At 43.6% G+C, this 10,449-nt stretch overlaps 1 protein-coding gene across 5 annotated transcripts; it reads right to left on the bottom strand.

Moving 5' to 3' along the window:
• Positions 1–4,209: 4,209 nt before the first annotated feature.
• Positions 4,210–7,235, bottom strand: GPT2 (glucose-6-phosphate/phosphate translocator 2). Of its 5 annotated transcripts, XR_016519508.1 has the most exons (6): positions 6,437–7,135; positions 6,090–6,322; positions 5,703–5,925; positions 5,474–5,570; positions 5,054–5,267; positions 4,210–4,550 (listed from the first exon to the last, which is right to left on the bottom strand). XR_016519508.1 is itself a non-coding variant. In XM_068606913.2 (5 exons), the coding sequence occupies exons 1-5, from the start codon at positions 6,929–6,931 to the stop codon at positions 4,539–4,541; spliced, it is 1,170 nt and encodes a 389-aa protein (XP_068463014.1). In that variant the 5' UTR covers positions 6,932–7,235; the 3' UTR covers positions 4,210–4,538. The 5 variants fall into 5 exon arrangements, 3 of the variants coding, with proteins under 3 accessions (XP_068463014.1, XP_090156458.1, XP_068463015.1); XM_068606913.2 differs by lacking the exon at positions 5,474–5,570 and having other exon boundaries at positions 6,090–6,315; positions 6,437–7,235; XM_090300332.1 differs by lacking the exon at positions 5,474–5,570.
• Positions 7,236–10,449: the final 3,214 nt, after the last annotated feature.

Here is a 10,449-nt window from a genome sequence, read left to right as displayed (position 1 = left end):
AGTTAAAGGCAAGCATTCATAAATATGAAAGTATAGAATGTTCATCAACAGGCCAAATACAAGTTAAGCAAGTGGAACCTTAGGCGCGAGCTGCCCATCTACAACCCGGTTCGACGTTGCGACGGGTGAAGTGTCCATCTCAGGATGCACGCAGGCAACCTGAGCAAGGGCATCCTCGAACCCTGCTGCGTAGGCGTCGGTGGCATCTTCGATGAGCTCTGCCTCGATCTTCTTGAAGGTTTCAGCCTGTTGGGCAAGTTGACCCTCCACCCTGCCAAGTTGCACTTTATGGTTGGTGGCCCTCTCTTCAAGCTTAGCCATCTTGGCCTTAGTTTCCTCTGCCTGTTCCTCCAGCTCAATCACCCTGGTTCGGAGGGGCAGGATCTTTGCCTCCAGTTGGACAGCCTCCTGACCCTTGTTGAAGAGCTGCCTCTTGGTATCTTTCTCTGATTGGCGTAGGCTGCTCAGCTCTTAGGTCAGGGCGGTTTCGCGAATGGCAAAGACCCGAGTTTGTTGGGCAAGCTCCTCCTTCATCCTCTTCTCCACCAGAGTCAACTCTTCTTTCATCTTTGCCTCCGTCAAGGCAAGTTCCTCCCTCATCCTCGCCTTCACCTAGCTCGCGAGGGCACTTGAGTTGACAAGGAACTCACCGAGGCCATGGCCCATACGCTCCCTCAACGCGTCTTCGTCCAAATCCTTCGTCGCCCCTTTCTCTTGGAAGCTCTTGAGGGCGTATTGGAGGACAGCGGGTAGCTCAGGAGTGGGTGGCGCTTGGTCGTTTCCAAGCGCGCTCTCCCCATCACCTTCGAGCGCGAGGAGAGGAGGCACTAGGGGATTATCCCTATACGATGGAGGGTGGCCATCAGTGGCAGATTGTTAGGTCGTCATAGTGGCTACTCTTCGCCTTTTAATGATGATGCCCTCCCTAGTGTCCTCATCATCATCTGAATCAATCGCCACCACACCTTTGTTCTTCTTGAGGGGGGCTGGAGTAGGCGAGGCCTGGGCAGCGGCAAGAGGAACCGCGGCAATAGGAGCAGAGGAGGCTGAGGCACCCACGCCATCAAGTGTCCCTTGACTACGGGCAATCACCTCGGCCAGCATATTCCATTTCTCCTCGTTCAGTACCATGCTTGCACCAAGAGGTTGAGAAGATTCGTCAACGAGAAATACAAGAGTCACAATTTAGATCAGTAAATGCATAAGCATGAAGAAACAGAATACACAAGCATGAAAGGCTGATAACAGATATGCACAACAAAGTGGAGAAAGAAGTGAACAGGTACCGATGTAGCCCTTGAGGTCAGAGGAGTTGAACTCGTGCTTGATCAGTTGGGCAGTGTTGACTAGACTTGCAAGGACCTGACACACAGTTCCTCAAGGGTCTTGAGCTTCAGCTGCTCCACCCAGTAAAGGGAAAACCCATCCAGTAGGGTGGGGTCGTGGTCGGTGCAGCACACCCTAAAGAACTTCCCTTTGAAGCCTTTATAGGATTGCTGGAAGAGTGTGAGGAGGACTCTCCCCGCCATTCCACTGAAACTCACCCAAAGGTTCTTCCCGGGGCTCTTAGCCTCGAAGAAGTGGAGGAAGACATCAACGGAAGGAGGGTGCCCAAAGTGATTGCACAGTATGGCGAACGCCCAACTGTTGGGGTGCAGTTAGGCAGGGGCCACATTAATCTCTGTCAATAGGGCCCTCTCGAAGCCCGTGAGTGGTAGACGGACTTTAATCCGTTTGAAAACGGTGGACTAGAGGATGAAGAAGGGTTCTCCGTTGTTGACACGATCATCCGCGAATATGGGTTCGCCCTTTGCACAGGGACGAACCGAAACATAGGCGCCACTCTCTCTCCCAAACACCCGTCCCTTGCAGTCAGGCTCGTCGTCCCGATGCTTCCTCACATCCTCGTTGGAGGTAAGAGTGGAGGTCTCGGCGAGGAGTTCAACGAAGGCCCAAGGGTTTTGGACTTTGTAATCTACGTTGGAAGGAGGGATGGAAGTGGTTTTTGTTCGAGCAGCTAAAACATAGAAAAAAAGAAGGAAGAAACGAGGGTTTAGTGGAAGATGATGGCGCAACTCGAAAAAACCCAGGAAAAACAAAGACTCAGAAGAAAAACAGAGAAAACCTAAAATGCATAAATTTAAACAGTCCCAAAGCAGATTATCGCTTGTATGAGCAACAGAATCGTAAGAGAGGGGCAATCAATGCATAAATATCATACCTTTTTATCGAAGTGGGTTGGAAGTTCTGAGCTTTGAATAAGGAAAGGTGAGAGCTTTCAAAGAGAAGATGAAACGATCGAAAAATGTTTCAGAGAAGTGATGGAACAGTGATGAAGCGCGCGTTTATGAATGCTTAACATAAACGAGGGAGCGCAAGCGGCGTTAAGTCCTGGCCGTTGATCCAGACACGTGTGTGAAGATTAAATCAGGTACGGAGAAGTGTCACTTCGGTGCACTGTTCACGTCCCTTCACACAGTGCCACGTAGGTCGCCACGGGCGAGGACTTAGTCTCTTCGCTGAACAAGTTAATAGCTCGAGACTGGGGGGCTTGTGTACTGACTAGTCCTCGGACGTCGTTGACCGCTAGTAATGGTGGGCCACGTAAGCTGGGTCCCACGAGCGGCATGGGCAGTGTCTCGCGAGCGACACAAGCCAAGGTGTCGAAGAGTGGTCAGACGTTGATCACCAGGATGTGCTGATGTGTCCTCGGCATCAGAGTGAAGGCGATGTGACATCAAACATCGGTGACTCAAACAACAGAGTTGGGCCACGAGAGGTGGATCTCAGAAAGCACACCAGTTATCAGTAAGGAGAAGCCTAGATCACGAGGGGTCCATGCGTGTGGTGTGAATAGTGCATTCAGGCGTAGCACAAGTAAAGAACCACTGGAAGCACTAAGGCCCATGAGGGTTACGTTCCAGGGGTAGACTGCATACATGGCACGTGAACAGCTAGGGCACTCCCAGGACGAATGGCCCCAGAGATTAGGTGCATAAGTAGGTACCCAGGTGGCCATCCCATCAGAGGTTGCACTCCAATAAGGGAGCCTTACACGCTAGATTTCCCTAAGAGTGGGTGATAGCGGCGCTAAGACATACCCTCAAAAACCCTCAATACGGGTGTCGGAAACAGCGAAAACCCTAGACTATATAAAGGATAGTAACGAACCTAACAAGGTACGCAACATTTTACGCGATACACACACAATTTTACACAAAGCTTTTACAACTAAGAGTTTTGGTGTTTCCGAGCCCCAATATTGACTTGAGCGTCGGAGTGCAAACGGCATCTAAGGCGTCCCTTTGTCTTTGCAGGTTCAGATGTTTAATTGAAAAAAAACACGAACGAACACAGAGAGAATTGGACGTGTGATCATCATTAGACATACGAATGCAATCGAGTCAACCAGCAGAAACAAAATATATATATATATATATATATATAATATTATATTAATGAGAAAAAAGGGAACTTCATGTCTTTATATTTTAAAAATAGTAATAAAAATATTGCATACACAGATTGTGGGATTACATAAAATATAGATGATTTGTAATGTATTGGATTCATTAAATGTATGAGTGGAGTATTTTTTATTTTATTTTTTAATTTTAAAATATAATTAAAAATAAAATAAGAATATGATATATATACCGTACATGAAAGAAATTTTTGTATATTGTTATATATGCAGATAATATTAAATATAAAAAAATGTTATTGTTTTACTTTTTGAATAATACTAAAATTATTCTGTACACAAAAATCTTCTAAATAAATTCTATTTTATTTTTAGCTATAATATTCTGAAGGAAATACTAAATACCAGTGAAGTTTTAATTAATTAAAATTATTAAATTTAAATACTCAAATTTAACTTTTTTAATGTGATAACATTAACAAAATTAATTTTAATTTCCAATTTCATTTAAACATAAAAAAAATTAATTTGTACTTTTAATTATCTCGCAGTAAACAAATTACAGTTATTAATGCAGTAATTTTTCAAAATTTTATTTATTTTTAGTATCTATTTTTATAAATTAAATATAATATTTTGTTATATGTACTACGCTCTCCATTACTTTTTGAGCGTCATTTAAGAAAAATATAACAATATTTTTCTTCATTTAATCAAATATTTATATTCACTCTCTTCCAACATTACATCATGTATGATGTAAATCAATTAAAAATTAAGATAAATTATGATGAATCATAAAAGAATAATTAATATTGTCTCAAATATTGAAAAATAACAATTAAATAGGGACAAAATTTGTATCACTGACACTTAAAAAGCACCAGAAGAAATATTATATACAAATTATTTTAAAACACAACCCCTATTATAGAAAAGAAACTAGTAGCTCATCCATTCTACTCTGAAAACCAGATCAAAATGATTATTAGAAATGCTATGACTACGACCTCAAAGAAAGTAGCTTGAAATCCTGTTGAACCATCATCACTTTCTCAGTAACCTCAATTGTGATCACTTGGTGTTACATGACAGCTTCTAAACTACACCTCACTCACTGTTTAGCCTGCTCAAATGATCAACAGAAACTTATTAGCTGTAGCACAAATATGCAATAAATATTCTTAACTTGAGAAGTAGACAATTTCATTAAGGAATAGCATAGTATAAATAAACATAAACAATAGTAATCTGGTCATTGGTCATTCATCCAAATCACAAGTCAGAGCATAAAATATTGGAAATACCCACATGCAAGGTAGCAGCAATTAGTAGTTGTGTTGTGTATATTCTAAGTCATGAATGAAGTTCACATTTGCCATAAAAAGTTCTTAATTAACAAAGAACACACAGCAAGAACATTTAAGTTTTGTTTAGATGAAAGACAAATTTAATGATACCGAAATTCTGTGAGGGTAGAATCACCAAATGCTTTAACTTTCACTGATAACTCATAAGAGGTTAAATCTTGAGTGATATGAAAATTCTTCATCAGTACTGTTCATTAGTCTCAAACAGACAGGTAGTATACTGTGTAAGGAAACAAAAATAAAAGAAACGACAATGTACCTGTGAATAGAGGAAGGTACCAAGAATTGCAATGGCTGCACCAAGAGCATTGACAGGCTGAATTGGTGTGTGGAAGATAAGGATTGAAGACACAATAACCGAAATTCTCTTCATTGTGTTCCCTATGCTAAATGTTAAGGGAGAAATCTGATCAAGGGACATGTAAGATACTTGATTGTACAAGTGGTAAAAGACACTCTGAGCAGCTACCCACCTAGAAAAATAAAACCCAGTTCATCAAGTGGCAATCACAAATGATCAGTAACCAATTTCCCTACAACTATCAATATCATAGCAGGAAAACAATTTTGGCCCATAAAACACTGTCAAATTTTAGAGAGAAAAAACTACATTCAAGGGCTGTAAATTAGCCATGTTTTAGGACATTGTCAATTATTTGACTTGTTAGAAGTAGATCACCTTGTTTGTTCATCACACACTACAGAATGAATTGCTTATTTACATCAAAGAATGTTTCACCTTCTAGAAAACGGTTTCCAATTGCCAGTTCTGAGACCTGTATGGGCACAATGTTTATATTCTACAAACACTTACAGACAAAAATATAAAATTACAGTTCCAACAATTTGAAGAGATAAAGGATAGTAAAATTGGGACCTATCTGAGAGTTGAAGATTAGTTTACCTACCAGACAAAATTGGGACCAATCTGAGACAAGGCTGTTTGCCAGCCTGCAGCCCACAGCTTTGGGCCCTCCACAGCAATGGCAAAAGGTGTGAGAATCAATAGTGATAATATGGAAAGACAAGCATAGTAATTCATTCCACTAACAGACATCCCTTTCATTCCCTTCTTTGAGAATATATTCCGAAAGACAAAGGCCAAATTGGATATCATAGCACCCATAAATCCTGAAACATGTGGTGAGGTCGTTTTAGAGCATTGAACTCACAAAGATCGATGAACTAATTGCATATTTAACACATCTTATCAACTTTGTCCATTATAAGAGAACATAGACACTATTAGTCACCATCTGAATTTCAAACATGAAATTTTTAGTAAGTAGTTTTACCAATCATATTGAAATTCAGCTCCGTCACAGCAGCAAGTGCGCAACCTCCTATAATTGGCAGCAGTGACAGGTAAACCGGCACAGGGAATGCTTCCCCAAGCAAGAACCTAGATACCAGGACACTGAAAGCAGGCTCTCCACTCTTGATGATGTGGGTGAATGAAACTGCAACTTTGGACATACTCACAGTAGCTGCAACATGACCAATTGTGTGTGCCACAGCAACCTGCACACTCAAAATTTGAAATTCCCCAATCAGCACTTCTAATTCACAATTTTATTTCTTCTGCCCCTATTCTCTTCATGCAAATACTGTGAATCTAAGATTGAATATTGAAAATGATTACAGGAAAGAGGGCCTTCCAGAACTCCAGATTAAGTTTTGGAACATCAGCAACCCTTGTGGCCCATGAGATTAACATCATGAGAGAGCCAGCAGCAAGGGACAAAGTGGAAATAAGCCAGGGGTAAGGAAAGGCATTCAGAACCTTCTTGTTGTATATGTTGAAGACAACATTCAAAGCCCACCAGGTGGCAAAATACAAACCAATTTTGAGTCTCTGGGTTGTTTCTGTCCCTGCTTCTTCGTCAGAAAGCTCAATGTTAAGCTCCAGTGGGCGTGACCTGTCTGCTTCATAGGCCTGGCACGCTGTGACCCTCCTTCTGAGTTCTGGTGGCAAAGCAAAGTTGTGAGCGGATGAAATGTGAAGAGGTTTGAGGGAAGACATAGAGGGTTGGTTGGTGTGTTGAAGATTGTGGATAGAAGGTAAGGTGCAGAGTTGAGACCTTGGAGAAGCAGGGTTGGTGAGAAGGTATGCTGAGTACTTCACCATTGCCATCATGATGCTTAACTTGGGTATGTGTAAAAGAAAAAGAGGTGAATTTGTAGGTGAGAAGAGAAGAAAGAGGTATGCGTTTGTTTGTTGATAAGAAAGAGGTTAAAGTGAGAGAATGAGGAAGAGTTTAACGGTTACTGCGAGGGAAGTGGTGAGGAAAAAGAGGTTATTGAACCTTGGAGTTGGAGGGAGTTGAGAAGAAGATACAGTGAGAAAATCGAATACAGTGATGGACTTTTGTTTGCATTAGGCCATCACAAAAATGTCTTTCACCAACTCAACAAACTCAACAGTAGGGTGTTCATTGGATTTTTCAAAATTTAATCGGTAGATATAAAATCTATATCCGATCAAGTTTATTTTGATTTTTTCAAATTCATTTAAAATAAATTAAATTTAGATTAAATCCCTTTATTAATTAAGATTAAATTTATCTTGATCTTGACACGGGTTGACTTGGTTCAACATGGATCAAGGCGATTCGGTCTAGACCCAGACCGAATCAGCTAGACTTGGATCGATTCAGGTAGACCTGAATCTGGGCCGACTCGGCTAGACTTGGACTTGGATTGGTTAGACCTAGACCTGGGCCGACTCCACTCGACCTAGTACCAGGCCGACTCAGCTCGACCTGGGCCTGAGCCGACTCGACTCGATATGGGCCCGGGTCAAATCGGCAAGACCTAGGCTCGAGCTGACTCAGCTCAACCTTGACCCAAGCCAAATTAGCTCTACCTAGGCCCACTCGTCTCGACAAGAGCCTGAGCCCACTCGACTCAACATGACCCGAGTTGACTAAGCTCGATATGGGCTCAGGTCGACTAGGGTCGAACTGGGCCTGGTCCGACTCAGCTCGACATGTTACTAGGTTGACTCTGCTCGACCTGGGTCCGAGCCAACTCGACTCAACATGAGCCAGGGTCGACTTGGCTCGACCTCTGCCCGGGCTGACTTGACTCAACCTGGAGCTTCGCTAATTCGACTCTACTTGGTCCTGGGCTTACTCGACTCAATTCAACCTGGACCCGAGCCGGCTAGATTCGATTTGACTAGGGGATATGCCAACTCGTCTCTACCTAGGTTTAGGCGAACTCAACTCGACCTGGGCTCGATCCGAGCTCGAGTCAACTTAGCTCAACTTGGGCTGGTGTAGATTCTGTTCTACCTGGGCCCGGATCGATTTGGTTGGACCTGGTCCCGTGTCATCTTGGCTCGACTTAGGTCAGATCGATTCAACTCGACGTAAGCCCGATCGACTCGGCTAGACCTTGGCTTGGGTCGACTTAACTCGACCTGGGTCCGAATTGTGGATCTAGGCCAAATTAAAATTCAACCCAAAATCCATTTTGGATAATCCAATTTTTTTTTATCTAATACATATCCATTTAAATAAATTGAACTTAAAATTCATAAATAAAGATTTGAAATTTAGATAAATCCATTTAAATAAATTAAAAAATATTATAAATCTAAATAATTATGAATTAAATTTAGTAATTTGAATTTTTTTCCCTACCATTACTACTAAGCATATAGTCAATGACATTTGCTGGCAAAAACTACTAAAGAATAATCAGAGATCTAAACTAAGAATAATCTACTCCAATCACATAGTTTTTAGACATTAATGATTAAGTTAAACTTGCATTCATGAAAATGATGAAAATTATCTACATCCTTAAACCACTTGTTACAATTCATGATCAAGAATGTACCGCCCTGGTGGTCGGGTGCGATGACGTGGCACCCTGCTACAGTGTAGGCGTGTTGACAAGGCGCCAAGTTGGCAGGTGGGAAGGAAGTCGGGAGGCACGTGTAGTCGCCGATTGTTAAGCTGGCGTGTTCCGATCTCCAGTTTACCAGAATAGGCGATCGCCAGGTTGAGGATGAAGTCGCCAGACGCAGACTCAGGCGACCAGGCAGTCGGAGATCGCCAGAACAAGCACATCGCCGAAGATAAAGGAGAAGCAGATTATGAAGGCGGCCGACGAGACCACAGGGAAGGTGTATGAAGGCCCTACCTCGCCAGTTTCAGTAGAGATCGCACTCCTGAGTTAGCTATGCACTGGGCAGTACCATGCATAGGTGACTTAGCCAAAATGAGAGTAGAAGCAGCGCCAAGTCAGGGAGCCTCCAGATGATGGCACGTGTACAGTTGGATACGAGCCACGTGTCCAAGTCTGTAACTGCCAGGAGAGAGAAAACCACCAGGTATATAAGAGTTCTTAACAGATTTTCTAAGGTACGCACGTTCAGTTCATACACTTTACGCTTGCGAGTGACAGAGCTGTTTGTGAGAGAGAGTTTGCACGGTTCCAGTTCTTAGTATTTGGTGATACCGTCACTGACTTGAGCGTCGGAGTGCGATCGGCCGCAGCGGCGCCGTATCGTTTCTTTGCAGGTTCTTGAGATAGATCCAGAGGAGGAACGGAAGTGAAAAGCGGCGCGCACGTCGATCCTTTGACGAGGCATTCTCCAGCGCTCCGGTCAACAGGCAGGATCATCAGGCGCCCACCGTGGGGCCGTGTAAAACGTGCTCCCATCCACAGCGTGAGTTCGTGGAAGTTTTCGAGGTTTTCGGCGTGGTTGTGTGCTGGTGCAACCGTCGTTCTTGGTTTCTTTGAGTTTCGTTCGGTGAAAGTTTGCGTTTTAAACCATTTGTTTGGCTTTTCGATCGGTGGTTTCGAGTTCTTTCGTTTGGTTGTTTGGTTCTTGGGGAAACGGTGGTTTTTGGTGAAGCTGCGATCTTCTTCGAAGGTTTGCGGTGTTCTTGAGTTCTTGCGCAGTTTCTTGAGTTTTCTCCGGTTGATCGCTGATTCGATCGTGGTTGAAGTGTTATTTGCTGTATTTCTGTGGTTCGCTGAAGTTAATGAGAAAGATGAGAAGCAATCGCTCCAGTCCCGTGGCTCCTGTCGCTGCTGAAGGCGACACCGCCATGACCATGGCGCAGATGGCAGAGATGATGCGCTCGTTGCAGGCCACTGTAGAAGCCTCGCGCGTCGAGCAGGCAAGGATACATGAAGACCTGGTCGCCTCTCGCGCCAGGAACGAGGAGCTCAGCAAGGTAGCTGAGGAGCTGCGTCGAGCTCTTTAGGAGCAGCAGGTTCGTTCTTCTGCTGAAGAGGTGGCACCGTCGACGCCGCCTCGTGTTTTCCCAATGCCTTTCATTCAGGCGATTACCGACACGCCAATTCCCACGAGCGTGGTTCCGGTTAAAGCTGTTTTTACCGGCGTGGAGGATCCAGAAGCTCATCTGACCACGTTCCACACGCAGATGATGCTGTCGGGAGGGTCGGACACTGTCTACTGTAAGATGTTCGTGAGCACGCTCCAGGGAACGGCGATGGAGTGGTTTGTGAGCCTGCCTAATGGCCACATAGCTAATTTTCAACAATTCTCGAAAATCTTTGTCGAGCAGTACATTGTGAATAAGGCACCGCCCAAGGTGTCCTATGATCTGTTTGATATAAGGCAGTACCATGGGGAGTCCCTTAGAGACTACCTCAATCGCTTCGGGGCGTAGA

Source organism: Phaseolus vulgaris, chromosome 3 (assembly GCF_051622355.1).
Source record: "Phaseolus vulgaris cultivar YP4 chromosome 3, ASM5162235v1, whole genome shotgun sequence".
Classification (NCBI taxonomy): Eukaryota; Viridiplantae; Streptophyta; class Magnoliopsida; order Fabales; family Fabaceae; genus Phaseolus; species Phaseolus vulgaris.
The sequence above is the reverse complement of the archived record's forward strand: the minus strand, read 5'-3'. Positions and strand labels throughout refer to the sequence as shown.